This window comes from Rana temporaria, chromosome 1 (assembly GCF_905171775.1).
Source record: "Rana temporaria chromosome 1, aRanTem1.1, whole genome shotgun sequence".
Taxonomy (NCBI): Eukaryota; Metazoa; Chordata; class Amphibia; order Anura; family Ranidae; genus Rana; species Rana temporaria.
This window is the reverse complement of record NC_053489.1, coordinates 684,422,453-684,441,436: the sequence shown is the minus strand read 5'-3', so window position 1 is coordinate 684,441,436 and position 18,984 is coordinate 684,422,453. Positions and strand designations below refer to the sequence as shown.

At 44.8% G+C, this 18,984-nt stretch overlaps 1 protein-coding gene across 3 annotated transcripts in view; it reads left to right on the top strand.

Annotated features, from left to right (window-relative positions):
* LOC120924690 (C-type lectin domain family 10 member A-like) overlaps positions 1-12,999 on the top strand; it is a 76,288-nt gene extending 63,289 nt beyond the window's left edge. For all 3 annotated transcript variants that reach the window (XM_040335698.1, XM_040335697.1, XM_040335696.1), the window contains 3 exons: positions 4,343-4,494; positions 9,706-9,812; positions 12,633-12,999. In XM_040335698.1, the coding sequence (XP_040191632.1) occupies positions 4,343-4,494; positions 9,706-9,812; positions 12,633-12,786 (413 nt within the window). In that variant the 3' untranslated portion in view covers positions 12,787-12,999. The remainder of the gene's footprint in view (positions 1-4,342; positions 4,495-9,705; positions 9,813-12,632) is intronic.
* Positions 13,000-18,984: the final 5,985 nt, after the last annotated feature.

The window sequence follows — 18,984 nt, the reverse complement described above, 5'->3', positions numbered from 1 at the left end:
ATGTAGGCTACTTGTACTAAATCATTTGAGAAATGTACTAAGACAGTGAGACATGTACTGAGACATTTGCAATTTGAATGAGAAATTCAATTCAGTTGTGAACAATTGCGAAGTGGTTTGGAAATTTGTCCATGTTGTTTTGAGAATGTCATTTCTGTTTCAAGAAATGAACCAAAACAATGGAGAAAAACTGTAATTCGGACGAAAAATAATGCACATGTCTATTAGGCACCTCCATCCTTTCTTCAATGTCATAATTTGGAAATTGTATTGACTTAAAGCGGGAGTTCACCCATTTAAAAAAAAAAAAAAAATCTCCCCTTAGCTTCCTGCTCGTTCGGTCTAGGGGAATCGGCTATTTATATTAAAATATGTGCAGTACTTACCCGTTTTCGAGCTGCATCTTCTTCCGTCGCTTCCGGGTATGGGTCTTCGGGAGCGGGCGTTCCTTCTTGATTGACATTCTTCCGAGAGGCTTCCGACGGTCGCATCCATCGCGTCACTCGTAGCCGAAAGAAGCCGAACGTCGGTGCGGCTCTATACTGCGCCTGCGCACCGACGTTCGGCTTCTTTCGGAAAATCGTGACGCGATGGATGCGACCGTCGGAAGCCTCTCGGAAACCTGTCAATCAAGAAGGAACGCCCATTCCCGAAGCCCATACCCGGAAGCGACGGAGAGGATGCGTCTCGTAAACGGGTAAGTACTGCACATATTTTAAAATAAATAGCCGATTCCCCTAGTAATAACGAGCAGGATTCTAAGGGGGAAAAGTGCCCTCTAAGGGTGAACCCCCGCTTTAACTATGAGTAAAAGAGATGATGGGCTTCTGGCTGTAAGTGTGTTATTTGAAGAGGATGACATGTAAAGTGGGCTGGTATACTGTTGGCTACAGGACGACGTCTCATAATGTGCTCCGCTGGTGCTGGAGAACAGGATCCTGAATACAAGTAACAAGTGTGGTGGTGTCAAGATAAGGTGTCGGGCTTGAAGACCAGTTGCTATAGCAGTTGCAGTACTACCACTGACCAGCAGGACTGGTATACAGGCAGTCACTCTGGCAGATGACACAGGCTCACCTGAGGTGCAGAGTCCAAGTACTAGCCGGTGTTCACCAGAGCTCCTGATGGTGGAGATGGATTTAGCTGCGTGCTAGTACCAGGTCGCGGTCCTCAGGTTTTCCCCACAAGGGTGTGAGCAATCCGGGTCCAGTAGCAGATGCGCAGATAAGGATCAAACGGTAGCGTGGTCAATAAACAAGCCAAAAAGGTCGGTAACGAGTTGTTGCAGGTTGGGATCAGGCAGTAGAGTAGTCAAGGAATAAGCCAAGGGTCGATCACGAGTGGTAGCAAAATACAGACGGCAGCAGGGAAGACAAGAGCAAGACACTGGCTGAGAAGGCACAATAACCCGACAAAGAGGAAGTGCTGAGACAAGGCTTAAATAGGAAGTTCACGGGAGGAGCAAGGAGTTCAAGGTTCAAGATCAATCAAGACGCAAGGCAGGGTTGTCCAATGGATCAGATTGTCCAATAGATCAGGCAGGGAGCTGTCCAGAATCCTAGAAGCTGTCTGAAATGCCAGATAGCTCAGTGGGAAGAGTCAACGCTGGACATAGAAGAGGTCTCAGGTTCAAGCCCAGTTCCTGGCGGGTGGTGGTTAGGGAAAGATTTTTCCTCAGTTTAGGCCGATACGTATTCTTCTACCTATTTTTGGTAAAAAATCGCAATAAGCGTTTATTGATCAGTTTTTGCGCAAAAGTTATAGGGCCAGATCCACGTACCCTGGCACATATTTCCGTTGGGCGTAGCGTATCTCTGATACACTACGCCGCCGTAACTTACTTTTTTTTTGTATCCTCAAAGAATGCGCGCCGTAAGTTACTACGGCGACGTAGTGTAACTTTGGCGGCGTAAGGGCGCGCAATTCAAATGGATGTGATGGGGGCGTGTTTTATGTAAATACGTCGAGACCCGACGTAAATGACGTTTTTTTTTCAACTGCACATGCGCCGTCCGTGGGGGTATCCCAGTGCGCATGCTCGAAATTAAACCGGAACCCGCCAACGTTTACGAGGGTGACGTCATTCTACGCAAAGCCCTATTCGCGAACGACTTACGCAAATGACGTAACATTTTTCGAAATTCGACGCGGGAACGACGGCCATACTTAACATAGGATACGCCTCATATAGCAGGGGTAACTATACACTGTAAAAAGCCGAACGCAAACGACGTAAAAAAAATGCGCCGGCCGGACGTACGTTCGTGGATTGCCGTATCTAGCTAATTTGCATACTCGACGCGGAAATTCAACGGAAACGCCACCTAGCGGCCAGCGTAAATATGCACCTACGATCCGACAGCGTACTAAGACGTATGCCAGTTGGATCGATCCCTCATTCAGTCGTATCTTGTTTTGTGGATACAAAACAAAGATATGACGCGGGAACTTTGAAATTACGCGGCGTATCAATAGATATGCCGGTGTAATTCGTTTGTGGATCTGGCCCATAGCGTCTACAAAATAGGGGATAGATTTATGGAATTTTTATTAATATTTTTTCTTTTACTAGTAATGGCGGCGATTTGTATTGTGACTGTGACATTATGGCGGACACATCGGACACTTTTGACACTATTTTGGGACCATTGTCATTTATACAGCGATCAGAGCTATAAAAATGCACAGATTACTGTATAAATGACACTGGCAGGGAAGGGGTTAACCACCAGAGGGCAAGGAAAGGGTTAAGTGTGTCCTAGGGAGTGATTCTAACTGTGGGGGGATGGGCTAGAGTGACACGACACTGATCACTGCTCCTGATGACAGGGAGCAGACGATCAGTGTCCTGTCACTAGGCAGAACAGGGAAATGCCTTGTTTACATGGCATCTGTCCATTCTGCAGCTCTGTGAGACGATCGCGGGACACCGGCGGACATCGAGTCCGGGGGTCCCGCGAGCACGGCCACGGAAATTAAGGAAAGTTCCCACTTGGACACGGACAGGGAAAAAAAAAAAAAAACAGCCATTTCCTTTTCTATCTTCAGTGGAACCTTGGGATAACGAGGATAATCCGTTCCAGGAGAATGCTTGTAATCCAAAAGCACTTGCATATCAAAGCGAGTTTCCCCATAGAAGTCAATGGAAACAAATATAATTTGTTCCACATTGACTTCTATGGCATGCAATACCACATGTCGCCAGATGTGGGGGGGGCGCCGGAGAGACTCGGAAATACTCGGAGACCGTGAGGCTGCACTCGGAAACCATCGGAAAGGCTCGGAACAGAGTGTTTCTGAGTATTTCTAAACGGTTCCGAGTGTCACCGGCGCCCCCGCACCTCTGGCCAAATGCGGTACGGCACACAGCAGAGGCTTAATTCCTGCTCGTTTTGCAAGACGACACTCGCAAACCGATTCGGAATTGAAAAATAATAAATTTGCTCGTATTGCGAAACGCTCGTTAATCACAATCCGAGGTTCCACTGTATAACAAAAAAAGCACTCTTTTGGTCTTTAACTCTAATAGGCTCTTGTAACTTGGCCAGTCCTACATGGTCCCCACCATCCTCCAAGTCCTACATGGTCCCCACTATCCTCCCAGTCCTACATGGTCCCCACCATCCTCCTAGTCCTACATGGTCCCCACCATCCTCCCAGTCCTACATGGTCCCCACCATCCTCCCAGTTCTACATGGTCCCCACCATCCTCCAAGTCCTACATGGTCCCCACCATCCTCCCAGTTCTACATGGTCCCCACCATCCTCCAAGTCCTACATGGTCCCCACCATCCTCCAAGTCCTACATGGTCCCCACCATCCTCCCAGTCCTACATGGTCCCCACCATCCTCCCAGTCTTACATGGTCCCCACCATCCTCCCAGTCCTACATGGTCCTCACCATCCTCCAAGTCCTACATGGTCCCCACCATCCTCCCAGTCCTACATGGTCCCCACCATCCTCCCAGTCCTACATGGTCCCCACCATCCTCCCAGTCCTACATGGTCCCCACCTTCCTCCCAGTTCTACATGGTCCCCACCATCCTCCAAGTCCTACATGGTCCCCACCATCCTCCCAGTCCTACATGGTCCCCACCATCCTCCCAGTCCTACATGGTCCCCACCATCCTCCCAGTTCTACATGGTCCCCACCATCCTCCAAGTCCTACATGGTCCCCACCATCCTCCCAGTCCTACATGGTCCCCACCATCCTCCCAGTCCTACATGGTCCTCACCATCCTCCAAGTCCTACATGGTCCCCACCATCCTCCCAGTCCTACATCCCCACCATCCTCCCTCTCTTTGTCGCATCTCGTTATCTCTTCCTGTCTCTCTTTCAGGCCCTTCTACTCCGTTGTGTGAGACACACTGGGCTCACTATGGCCTCAGCTGTTACTATAAGTCTTGGAAAGAGGAATCTTGGGAAGATGCCAGGAAAGAGTGCAAGTCCAATATGTCTGACCTGGTGGTCGTTAATGGAGACGATGAGATGGTAAGAGTGCTCAGCACTACTATGGGCAATAGGGAGGGTCATGTATATGTAACCAGGCATGCTGTTACTGAGTTATGCAGAACACAGCGGAACCTCGGATTACAGGCATAATCCGTTCCAGGAGAATGCTTCTAATCCAAAGTACTTGCATATCAAAGCGAGTTTCCCCATAGAAGTCAATGGAAACGAAAATAATTTGTTCCACATTGACTTCAATGGCATGCAATACCGCATGCGGCAAGAGGTGGGGGGGGGGGCGCCGGAGAGCCTCGGAAACAGCCAGAAAGGCCCGACGATAGTTCGGCTGACCTCGGCAAACCTTGGAAAGGCTTGGGAACAGAGGGCCAGATCCACAAAAGGGATACGACGGCGTATCTGCTGATACGCCGTCGTATCCCTGTTTCTAACTATGCGGCTGATTCATAGAGTCAGTTACGCATAGCTAGTCCTAAGATCCGACAGGTGTAATGGACTTACACTGTCGGATCTTAGGATGCAGTACCGCGGCCGCCGCTGGGGGCATTTCTCGTCGTAATCCAGCGCCGGGTATGCAAATTAGCACTTACGGAGATCCACAAAGCTTTTTCCCTTCATGTAGTCGCCGTAAGTGTTAGTTTGCCGTCGCAAAGATAGGGTACCTTTTACAAAGTGTAAAGTTAGTACACCATGTAAAAGTATACCCGTCTTTCCTGCGTCGCTGTCAAATAGTTTTTAAAAAAAAAAAAATTCACGCCACATCTCTTTTTTACACGTCACTATTCACAAAACTCGGCGCAACGTAACTTCGCGCAAAGCACGTCGGGACAATAGGGTCGGGAGCATGCGCAGTACATCCGGCGCGGGAGCGCGCCTAATTTAAATGGGACTCGCCCCATTAGATTGGGCCCGCCTTGCGCCGGACGGATTTAAGTTACACCGCCGCAAATTTCCAGGTAAGTGCTTTGTGGATCGGGCACTAACTTGTGTAATTTGCGGCGGTGTAACTTAAATCACAAAAGTTACGTTGCGCCCGCTGGTTGTGGATCTGGCCCAGAGTATTTTAGTGTCTTTCTGAGCATTTACGAATGGCTGGGATCGGTGCCACTTGGCTCCGGCGCCCCCCACCTCAGGCCAAACACGGTACTGCATACCGCTTTGGCCTAAATCCTGCTCGTATTACGAGACAACACTCGCAAACTGAGTTAGGATTTTTTTCAAATACAGCGCTCGTATTGCGAAACGCTCGTTAACCGCGTTACTCGCAATCTGAGGTTCCAGTGTATTAAGTTTATGGTTATTGTCAAAGTCACCTGAAAAAGCTTCCTTCTTTCTGCCATAAGATGGATCTCATAGACATACTGTGCTTCTGAATTACAAAGGCTGAACGTTGAATGCTGGGAGGTGTAGTGGGGGGGGGTGGGGTTGGCCAGCCAGGAGAGTAGGAAGAATCTGCTGCTGTAGAGATAGCAAGAGGGACACAAAAGTGACTTCATTGCTGATCCGCTGGTGGGCCTTTTTCACCGGAGAGCTGACAGCTGAATATTCCAGGTGGTGATGGGGGACTGGTTGACGTTGGGTGCCAGCTCGCTAACAGCCAGGAGAAAGCTGCCACATTTAGCAGTGGTAATAATGCCAGTGCTTGAATTGGTTCTAAAGCCTAAAAACTTAAACTTAAAAACTTAAACTTAAAAACAACAAACACGTAGCGCTACCCCCACAGGATCCGCTTGAATTATTGTGCCTGGGTCTCCCACTAATTCCCCACCATGGCACAACACACTTTCTCTTTGATTGCGGTCCTGCAATCCACACAGCAAGACATAGCGAGTCCATCAAACTTTGACTGTAGCAACTGCTGCGATAATTTAGCAGATAGCTCCAGACGGACGAGCCCCCACGTGTAGCGCTACCCCCGCAGGAGTCACTTTTGAATAATTGGACCCGGGTCTCCCACTGATTCTCCTCCATGGCACAACACACTTTCTCTTTGATTGTGGTCCCGCAATCCACACAGCAAGAAATAGCAATTTCTTGAAACTTGTGAGTTTAATGACCACCTTAAAGCGGAGCTCCACCCTAAAGTGGAACTCCCGCTGATCGGAACCCTCCTCACATTTGACACCTTTCAGGGGGGAGGGGGGTGCAGATACCTGTCTAAAGACAGGTATTTGCACCCACTTCCGGCCACACAGTCTCGGGCAGACTGCGGGCATTACGTCATCCCCCGCCCCCCCCCCCGTTGTGTGCTGGGAACACTCGGCTCCCAGTACACAGCGGGAGCCAATCAGCAGGCGCAGCGCAACTCGCGCATGCGCCATAGGGAACCGGGCAGTGAAGCTTGAGCACTTCACTTCCTGGTTCCCTCACCGAGAATGGAGGGGGGAGCAGCAGAGTGACGAGCGATCGCTCGTCCTCTGCTGCGGACGGCGCTGGACTCCAGGACAGGTAAGTGTCCTAATATTAAAAGTCAGCAACTGCAGTATTTGTAGCTGCTGACTTTTAATATTTTTTTTTTTCAGCGGACATCCTCTTTAATCAGCCACAAAACCTGTGTAATTAATATGTGTTCAGGTTTAAAGGGATGAGGTGGCAACCCTAGGAGACTCCTCCCTCCTCCTCCTAGGCATCCAATAGGATCGCCTGTCCTCTCAGCCAATCAGGACACGCTTACTAATTGGCCGGGAGGAAGATTAGTGTGAGAATAGTGAATATTAATTTTCTACTCTCACACAACTAGGTAGGCTCAGAGCGCGATGTCTCTAATCACATGCTTAAAAAAAACAATCCCCCATTGGACTCCATGCATCTGGCACCCTGCATGTAGATTAGGGGGCTAGATGCATGGATGGGGGGGGGGGCGGAGCCCATGCACCCTTAATGGACAGACTGCCACTGATAGTTAGGGATGAGCCGAACACCCCCCCGGTTCGGTTCGCAGCAGACCATGTGAACAGGCAAAAAATTAGTTTGAACGCGCGAACCCGGTTTAAGTCCATGGGACACGAACATGAAAAATCAAAAGTGCTAATTTTAATGGCTAATATGCAAGTTATTGTCATAAAAAGGATTTGGGGACCCGGGTCCTGCCCCAGGGGACATGTATCAATGCAACAAAAAGTTTTAAAAACTGCAGTTTTTTTCGGGAGCAGTGATTTTAATAATGCTTAAAGTGAAAAACCAAAGTGAAATATTCCTTTAAATTTCGTACCTGGGGGGGGGGGGTGTCTATAGTATGCCTGTAAAGTAGCGCATGTTTCCTGTGTTTCGAACTGTCCCTGCACAAAATGACATTTCTAAAGCAAAAAGTCATTTAAAACTGCTTGCGGCTATAATGAATTGTCGGTTCCCGTCAATACAGATAAAAGTCATTGAAAAAAATGGCATTGCCCCCCCCCCCCCCCCCAGTCCATTACCAGGCCCTTTGGTTCTGGTATGAATATTAAAGGGAACCCCAAACCAAAATGTAAAAAAAACATGGTGTAGGGGTCCCCCCAAATTCCAAATTCCATACCAGGACCTTCAGGTGCCAATTTATTTATTTTCTTAAATGGCGTAGGGGTCCCCCTCAAGATACCAGACCCTTCAGGGTAGTGCTACATCTATGAACCTTTCCATGCAACCAGAGTTTGGCTGTAATAACTGCACACTGTGAGGTATGGGGGGGGGGGGGTGTGAGTTATCACGTATTTTAGAACTGTAGACTTGAACATTGATATATAATAAGTCATGACTTTACAAATATTGTATAGTGAGGTGAGGGGCGCTATATCAAAATAGTGGATGCGTGTCACGATGTGCGTTTGAGTAGTACACAGTGTAACTGTGTACCCAAATCTATGTGAAAAACCAAACAGATTATAGTCTAAACTCTATAAGTACAATAGTGCCAAATGCCGTGGAAAATAAATAAAATATAAAAAAAATATAAAAAAAAAAAAAAATTTAAAAGAATGTCCAGCAAATAAATAGTTAAGTGCAAAATGGATCCAGTGTTGTATCAAGTCCAGGTGCAAAATGCAAATAATCCAATCCCAAATCGCAGGGAAAAGTGCAAATGCTAAAGTGCTTGTGAATCTTCAAAATAGCCAAAGTGCGAGAAAGAAGCGTTCCTGAAGACGGTTTAACTGAAATGTGACGTCGAGGCGGTATCCGAGCGCACACGCATAGCCACGCACTTCCGGTCTCACTGGTTGATGGACAACTAGCGGTGGAACGCACGCTAGTGGACCAGGACGCGGCCATCTCTTATCTTGTCTTACTATCCCCACCACCTACAGCCTCAGTGCCGGGAACGGGCACCAGCAACAGTAAGAGGCCATTTGGCATTGTAATTTTAACTTTTGTATATTAAATGGTTTTACACTATGGTGGTATCTCTTCTCCTTTCTTGGTACACCATTTGCTGCAATCGCTGACATTGGAACCCAATGAGACCCTGCTGATCCTCATTTAAAACAAGCCTGATTGACCATATTTTAAGTAATCTGGTCAAGACCGTGTGGTAAGGAGCCATCCATTATTATTCTGGTGACCTATAGGTGAAGGCGGACCACTTCTTTCTCGCACTTTGGCTATTTTGAAGATTCACAAGCACTTTAGCATTTGCACTTTTCCCTGCGATTTGGGATTGGATTATTTGCATTTTGCACCTGGACTTGATACAACACTGGATCCATTTTGCACTTAACTATTTATTTGCTGGACATTCTTTTAAATTTTTTTTTTTTTATATTTTATTTATTTTCCACGGCATTTGGCACTATTGTACTTATAGAGTTTAGACTATAATCTGTTTGGTTTTTCACATAGATTTGGGTACACAGTTACACTGTGCACTACTCAAACGCACATTGTGACACGCATCCACTATTTTGATATAGCGCCCCTCACCTCACTATACAATATATGCAAGTCAGTCACCTGATTTTATTTGGGAGCAGCTTCACTCAGTTAGTCACTTGATTTATCAAGTATATAATTTAGTGTAATTCATTTGGCGCGAGATTTATTTTTCCTGTATCCATGACTTTACAAAGTCTACCCAATGTGACCATAAACCAACTTGATTGAGTCATTACATTTCAATATATAAGTAAAGATCATGGGCTTGTACACATCTGGCTGTTGGGGGTGCCCCCCCCCCCCAGAACATTCTGTCTGTATAATAAAAAAAGAACCAAATGCAAGAAAATCCCCCATGGTAACAGTTTGTCTTTTTTTTTCTTTCTGAAGAATTTTCTTTATCACTTTTCGGAGAAGAATGCCACATGGATCGGTCTTGCGGAAAATCATGGAACCTGGGAATGGGTGGACGACACTTCTTATGTGACGACTCCACGGTAAGACACTTCCGCCCCCCCAAAATCTCAAAATGTAAAACAAAAAAAACTAGCGTGGGGTCCCCCCCCAATCTATACCAGGCCCTTTGGGTCTGATATGGATTTTAAGGGGAACCCTGTGCTAAATTTGTCATGTGTATATATGTAACGGAACCCCAAATGGGACAGGGGTTAAATCCGTTAAAGATAATCCATTCCGAACCCAAGACAGCCTATCGACACTCCACAATCCGGCGACACGACCCATACGGATTTCCCCCCCAGAAACAAGACACAGCTCTGTTCTCTGGTTCAACAGGAATAGCCCATCTTTATTGAGAAGGCAGGCTCTTATATACACCAAAAGGAATACTTGCAGTAATCAAATGGACAGTGACACACTCCACCCACAACATCAGACAATGGTTACTAACGAGCCCCCCTCAATACACATGTTTTAGTAGACAGACATTCTGATAATCTAAGAAAGAGAGTCACCGCTCTAGGTGGGTCTACTATATGGTCACACGTTTAAAACAGAATTCCAAGGGTGCTGGCAGTGCACTGGGCAAGCATGAAAAGTAGATGAAAGATGGATAGCCGCACTCCAAAAAAAAACGTGTAGATTGTCTTTTATTCAACTAAACAGCAAATACATCACCGAATCATAAAACAGGAACAGGGGAACAGCCGACGTTTCGCACAAGATTAGTGCTTATTCATGGCTCAATAATAAGCACTAATCTTGTGCGAAACGTCGGCTGTTCCCCTGTTCCTGTTTTATGATTCGGTGATGTATTTGCTGTTTATTTGAATAAAAGACAACCTACACGTTTTTTTTTGGAGTGCGGCTATCCATCTTCCATCTACTTTTCATTCTGATAATCTACATGAGCTAATTAACTACAGCTGCCAAGTCAGACATCTGACCTTTAGACTGTGCTAACTCACAATTCACATTTATCATCAATAGAATTTCACAAAATACAGTGTCAATTAGCCTAACACAATGAAAGGTCTTTCAGAAGCCATCCGAGCTTCATTTACATCACAGTAGCAGATTTAATTACCACAGCAAGCTTAATAGTACACATCAGCCAACACACAATATATATACAATATCTATACCGCATTAAATGTGACTAGCACAGACCATAGTGGGGTTCTCATTTACCCTGTGCCCCTTTTAGAGACACAGGGTGATCTACACATAAGAGGCATCAGTGAAGCTGAAACAGGAGTATTTCATACTCTCTAAGTGCTTCTGGGTCCCACAGGCCCTCCCGTTCCAATATATATATATCAAAATATCAAATTGTGAAACTTTACCATTGTGGATTCTAATGAGCTGCTTCGTAGGCTGTGGAGGCTGTAATGGGTGTAACTAGTGGGCGGCGTGTGCAAGAGAACTTTGCTCATTCTCGTGCCGGCGAAAAAAAATGCTCTGCGCATGCGCGATGCCGCTGAGCATAATCGGAACGGTGACACCGCCGTAATGCACGCGCACCGCAAACCCGGAAATACAGCACAGCAAGGATACAGGAAAGCTGGAGGGTGATCTAAACGCTGGATTTACACAGGTATACAAATTATTTGAATCGCAATCATTACTGTAACGGAATGACCCGTGACACCCAGAGACTTTTGAAGGATGGGGGGTACTCAGCGTCACTAATGACTCTTGGGTCTAGGGTCATCCTGTGCCCCTTTTGGGCATAGGGTGACTGAGAAATATTAAATATAAATTACATGAGATGGGACATTACTGATAATTCATGTTTTGCAGGATATCTTGGAATATTACAAGTTGTTAAAGTTTGACTCCAAATGGAGTGTTTTCATTCAATGGGGGGACACATGCTTTTGAGGTGTTGATTGCGTCTGCTCCTAGACAATCCATTGTGAGATGCTAATTAAGTCTGTAAAGGTCAGATGTCTAGCTTTTAGGTGTTAATTCAGCCTGGTTCCTAAGACCCTTCATTATGTATGATAATACTGTTTTGTGTGTGGAATGTACTTGTCAACTGTAGTAATTAGGTCATGTTAATTATGTCAGATCGGTGCCAAAACGTCTGACATAGGAATGTGTATTATGCAGGTGAATCGCTTATTGGCGGAGTCCGAACGTCTGGGGGATAATTAACTTCTCTGAATGTCATTATCTAAAAGAATGTGATTCAAGCCCCATTGTGTGATGTGTGGGTGGAGAGTTTATTTGTTCCTTTGATTAACTGTAACATGCCTGTACTGTATATAGGAGAGCTAATCATTAAAGCATGGGTTCATTCATTTGACTCAGAACACAGAGCGTATGTCTCGTCTTTCTGAGGGAATTCTTAGGCCCCGTACACACGACCGAGGAACTCGACGTGCCAAACACATCGAGTTCCTCGTCGAGTTCAGTGTGGAAGCCGCCGAGGAGCTCGGCGGGCCCACTTTCCTCATTGAACAACGAGGAAATAGAGAACATGTTCTCTTTTCGGCCCGACGAGTTCCTTGACGGGTTCCTCGCTGAAAAGTGTACACACGACCGAGTTTCTCGGCAGAATCCAGCTCCGACCAAGTTTCTGGCTGAATTCTGCCGAGAAACTCGGTCGTGTGTACGGGGCCTCATGGATCGTGTCTGCTGGCTTGTCGGACTGTCGGATAAGCTGTCGTGGGGCGATGGAATGGGATATCGTAAACGGTGGTGACCGTTACAATTACTTTTTTCGATTTATGCACCTAACAAACGTTAAATTTAGCTGGAAATATTTTTTTGTCTTTACAACCCCTTTAAGGTCCTGCTGTTCAGATTATCTGTGTTTATCTGTGTCATTAATGTTTCTTGTTTTCCTGCAGGCAATGGCTTTATGGCATGACTTACACTTCTCCAGCTTCTGATCTCGAAGGAAAAGGAGATTGTGCCGTTTTGGTAAAGAGAGATTCATGGAGTCAGGAAAGTTGCTCCCACCAATTCACGTACATCTGTGAGAAGAAACGTATTCTCCTGTAATGCCGAAAAAAAAAAAAAAAAACATCAATAAATAATACAGCCGGCCTCATCCAATAACGCATTGGTAGTCTATGTGCATCGTCTTTTAGTACTGGGACTATACTGGTTCTAATATATAGGATATTGTAACGGAATGATCCGTGACACCCAGAGACCTTTGAAGGATGTGGGGTACTCCTGTGCCAGCGTCACTAATGACTCTTGGGTCTGGGGTCACCCTGTGCCCCTTTTGGGCATAGGGTGACTGATAAATGATAATTCATGTTTTGCAGGATATCTTGGAATATTACAGTTTGGTTAATGCTGTCCACAACAGGTCAATAGGATGTCTCCTTCAATGCTTAACCTAGGCTGTTGAGATGCTAATTAAGTCTGTAAAGGTCAGATGTCTAGCTTTTAGGTGTTAATTCAGCCTGGCTTCTAAGACCTTTCATTATGTATGCTAATAACACTGTTTTGTGTGAAAAGTATAAGATGTGGAATGTGACTTGTCAAGCTGTATGCGGAGACAGGCTGTCTGGATACTGATTAATAATTAGGTCATGTTAATTATGTCAGACCGGTGCCAAAACGTCTGACATAGGAATGTGTATTATGCAGGTGAATCACTTATTGTCGGAGACAGAACGTCTGGGGGATAATTAACTCCTCTGAATGTCATTATCCAAAACAGGGATATGCAATTAGCGGACCTCCAGCTGTTGCAGAACTACAATTCCCATGAGGCAAAGCAAGACTCTGACAGCCACAAGTATGACACCCAGAGGCAGAGGCATGATGGGACTTGTAGTTTTGCAACAGCTGGAGGTCCGCTAATTGCATATCCTTGATCTAAAAGAATGTGATTGAAGCCCCATTGTGTGATGTGTGGGTGGAGTGTGTCTTTGTTCCTTTGATTACTGTAAAATGTCTGTACTGTATATAAGAGAGCTAACCATTAAAGCATTCATTCATTTGTTTGACTCAGAAAGAACAGAGCTTGTCTCGTCTTAATTCTGGGGGAATGGATCGTGTCTGTTGGATGGTTGGAGTGTCGGATAAGCTGTCGTGGGGTGATGGAATGGGATATCGTAAACGGTGGTGACCGTTACGGATATAAAGATATACAAAATTGCTCAAGAAAAGCAACCAATGGTCGGACTTAACAGGCAACACAGACAGGAATAACAAAAAATATAATTTTATTACAAAATAGTTGCATAAAACAACATTGTGATGCATTTGCCTATATGTCTCAGTTTAATTCTCCCTGCTTGCCCTGTGTGATTCAGTCCTGGCCAACAGGTTATTGACGTGCTAATGTCCCCTCACTATTTCTAAAGGTTAATTGATCTATTGTGTTGTGTGAAGGAGATCTGTGTTTAAGTGGCTTGTCTTAATTATTCTGATTGCTCCATTGTGGTAATTATCTCTCTATATGCGGGGTCGAGCTGTCTAGTTAATGTATTCAGTACAACTCCGTCGTGTCTGCCTAATCATCTGTATGGAAGCCCCAGTGTGAGGGGGCAGAGATTTGTCATTGTAACAGTTTTGGAAATTACATATAAGCTCTGTGTTATAACATTAAAGTCTGTCTTGTTCTAGCAGTAAGCCTGGACTCATGTGTGACTTAATGGGCAATCTCAGGAATATTCCTCCTAGTGGAATATTGGGTGATGTTCTTATGGAAGAAGGGAATCTTTGACGGGGATATCATTGTAATACCGTCACAAACATTAAAAGGAAACCATACAACATGTCGGGTATGAAAAATGTCCCCTGTGCGTCTATGCGTCTCGCCGTGAGGCTTCTTCAGGACCGACAAAAGAGGAAAATAGTAGAAAAATAAATTTCACTATCTCAAAGTCATCCGAATCACATAGGTATAAAAATATCCATAAGTCAGGAACTTTACAGGTAGGGAAATTCCATGGAAAAAACAGGAAAACACGTATACACAAGGATATCTCCAAAATCAAGGGAGCATTGAGTAGTCATAACAAGTTCTCTCTATAAGGAGAAATTGTTGATGTGAGAGAATACCTCAAATCCAGTATGGAAATACAAATTGGCTCAAAAGCAAAGATGTATTGATCGGGAGGCAATCCAGGAATAGGGATCACAGAAACGTATAAGCTCCACAGGCTGTCTCCTGGGGGCAAACGCTGCTTTCTGACCTGCCATATTATGTGGCCTATATTAGCCCACAAGGCTTGTTATTGCCTTTGATTTTCAGGAGTCTGCATTGGGACCTTGACTTGAAGTCACCTGTGGAGCTTATAAGTTTCCGTTTTTCAATAATTCTAGCCCTAGACCTCCTCTGTATATCAAAACATGCAACCTGTAGAATTTTTTGAACGTCGCCTATGAAGATTTTTAAAGGTAAAAGTTTGTCGCTGTTCCAACTTTGAAGCGTGACATGTTGGGTATCAATTTACTCTGCATAACATCATCTTTCACAATATAAAAAATTTGGGCTAACTTTATTGTTGCCTTATTTATTTATTTTTTAAATGTTTTTTTTTCCAAAAAAAGTGCGCTTGTAAGACCGCTGCGCAAATACGGTGTGACAGAAAGTATTGCAACAACCGCCATTTTATTCTCTAGGGTGTTAGATAAATATATATATATATATATATATATATATATATATATATATATATATATATATATATATATATATAATGTTTGGGGCTTCTAAGTAATTTTCTAGCAAAAGAAAATGTTTTTAACTTGTAAACACCAAATCTCAGAAAGAGGTTTGGTCTTTAACCACTTAAGACCCGGACCTTTAGGCAGCTAAAGGACCCGGCCAGTTTTTGCGATTCGGCACTGCGTCGCTTTAACTGACAATTGCGCGGTCATGCGACGTGGCTCCCAAACAAAATTGGCGTCCTTTCCCCCCCACAAATAGAGCTTTCTTTTGGTGGTATTTGATCACCTCTGCGGTTTTTATTTTTTGCGCTATAAACGCTATAAACTATAATGTGTCAAAAGTGTCCGGTGTGTCTTTTTTTTTTTTTTTAAATAATATTTTTTAACTTTTTACTATAAGAAATATTCCCAAAAAATATCTAAAAAAAAAAAAAATGGCAATAAGCGTTTATCGGTTGGTTTGCGCAAAATTTATAGCGTTTACAAAATAGAGCAGGGATATGCAATTAGCGGACCTCCAGCTGTTGCAAAACTATAAGTCCCATCATGCTTCTGACTCTGGTGTCATGCTTGTGGCTGTCAGAGTCTTGCTATGCCTCATGGGAATTGTAGTTCTGCAACAGCTGGAGGTCCGCTAATTGCATATCCCCGAAATAGAGGATAGTTTTATTGCATTTTTATTAATTATTTATTTTTTTACTACTAATAGCAGCGATCAGCGATTTTTTTCGTGACTGCGACATTATGGCGGACACATCGGACACTTTTGACACATTTTTGTGACCATTGTCATTTTCACAGCAAAAAATGCATTTAAAATGCATTGTTTACTGTGAAAATGACTATTGCAGTTTGGGAAGGGGTTATGTATGACCTCATCTGTGTTTATAACTGTAGGGGACTCCAGCGGCGATCGGGTCTGCGGGTCCCGCGGTCACGGAGCTTCGGACCGGGTCGCGGGCGTGCGCTGCGGGCGCGCGCCCGTGACCCACGGCTGGGCACTTAAAGAGGATGTACCTGTACGTGCATGTGCCCAGCCGTGCCATTCTGCCGACGTATATGTGCAGGAGGCGGTCCTTAAGTGGTTAAATGATTAAATTAATTAGTTTTGTTAAATTTGCTACATTCATTTCAGTCGTTTGCGGAATTGGTTTTATTAGTTTCCTATTTGAATTCGAAAAAATTCAACCGGATTCGTAAAAACATTCGAAGAAATTCTTAACAAATTTTCGATTTGGTATCAGAATTCAAAAACGCGTTTGAATTCATTTTTTTTTTTTGCATTTAAGTATTTACTTATTTAGAAAATTTACTGACAGAAACTAAGAAAAACTTTTTTTTCAACATTTTCGATCTTTTTTCTTCTTTTTTTTTTTTGTAAAAAATAAAAAAACCAACAGTGATTAAATACCACCAAAAGAAAGCTCTATTTGTGTGAAGAAAATGATAAAAAATTCACATGGTTACAGTGTAGCATGACCGCGCAATGGTCAATCAAAGTGCGACAGCACTGAAAGCTGAAAATTGGCCTGGGCAGGAAGGGGGTGAAAGTGCCCGGTAGGCAAGTGGTTAATTATCGCTGAGTTTTAAAAAAATTTTGCAAAACAAATGAAAAAAAAGAATAAGACTAATAGCTGATTGGTTGCCAACATCCCTGAACTACTTATATGTAGAGAAAGAAACCCTCATGATGGGATTTTAGCGGCAACAGGTATTTTGCACAATGAAATGTGACTCGGAGTGAATTAAAATATGATAAAGTCTCTGGCCCGGATTCAGATATGAGATACGATGGCATATATCCGGATACGTCGTCGTATCTCTGAGTGCGTCGGTCGTATCTATGCGCCTGATTCATAGAATCAGTTACGCATAGATATCCCTAAGATCCGACCGGCGTAAGTCTCTTACACCGTCGTATCTTAGGCTGCATATTTACGCTGGCCGCTAGGTGGTGCTTCCGTATAGTTACGCAAGGAATATGCTAATTAGGTATTTACGCCGATTCAGAAACGTACGTCCCGCCGGCGCATTTTTTTACGTCATTTACGTTAGGCTTTTACCGGCGTAAAGTTACCCCTGCTATATGAGGCGTAGCTAATGTTAAGTATGGATGTCGTTCCCGCGCCGAGTTTTGAACATTTTACGTTGTTTGCGTAAGTCGTTCGCAAATAGGGCTTTGCATAAGTTACGTTCACGTCGATACCAATGAGGCTTTGCGGCGTAATTTCGAGCACGCAAACTTTTTTTTTCTCACGAACGGCGCATGCCCCGTTCACAAAAAACGTCAAATACGCGGGGTCAAGTGAAATTTAAATAAAACACGCCCACAACATCCCCATTTGAATTAGGCGGGCTTACGCCACCACACATACATTACGCCGCCGTAACTAAGGGCGCAAGTTATTTCTGCATACGGAACTTGCGCCCAGATTTACGGCGGCGTAACGTATCTGATATACGTTACGCCGGCACATAGATAGACCATTCTATCTGAATCCAGCCCGCTGTTAATACAAAATGTAAAAAAAGTTACAGCATAAAAAAGATGGTTCTAACAGATTTCCAATTGCAATTGTCAAACATGAGGTTCAGATGGTGAACATACCAACGCGTTTCAACAAAACTATCTTCTTCAGGGATGCATAAACAATGGGGAAAGGAAGTTATTTTCTAGAAGAAAAGCATTTCATTGTTATATATATTATTAGTACCTTTAACCACTTCCCGCCATACGTATGCAGAATGACGGCCGGGAAGTGGTTCTGCTATCCTGACTGGACGTCATATGACGTCCAGCAGAATAACATGCTGGCGTGCGCCCGTGAGGGCGTGCAACGCGCCGATCGCGAGTGCAGCGCGTCAGTCTGGCATGCCGCATCTCCATTTGTGATAAGAAGCCTCTGTCAGAGGCTTCTTACCACATGATCAGCTGTGACTAATCACAGCTGATCATCGCGTGAACCGGAAAACGGCATTTCTCAGTCCGTGCTGACAAGGAAGAGCCGATTGGCGGCTCTTCCTGTCAGGCCTCGTACACACGACCAGTTTCCTCGGCAGAATTCAGCTTCCGACCGAGTTTCTGGCTGAATTCTGCCGAGGAAACTGGTCGTGTGTACACTTTCGGCCGAGGAAGCCGACGAGGAGCTCGGCGAGGAAATAGAGAACATGTTCTCTATTTCCTCGTTGTTCTATGGGAGCTCTCGCCCCGCCGAGCTCCTCGGCGGCTTCAGTGCTGAACTGGCCGAGGAACTCGATGTGTTTGGCACGTCGAGTTCCTCGGCCGTGTGTACGAGGCTTCAGAGGTGCAGCACATTGATTATCAGCACAGCCCCCTCAGTTGTGCAAATCACCTGTCAATCAGTGCCCAGCAGTGTCCCAACAATAAAGTGTGCCAGTGCCCACCACAGTGCCAATCAGAGCCCACCACAGTGCCAATCAGTGCCCAGCAGTAACACCTGTCAGTAATGTATCAGTACCTCATCATCAGTGCTGCCCATCAGTACCACCTGTCAGTGCCAATCAGTACCACCAATCAGTGCCAATCAGTGCCGCCTGACAGTG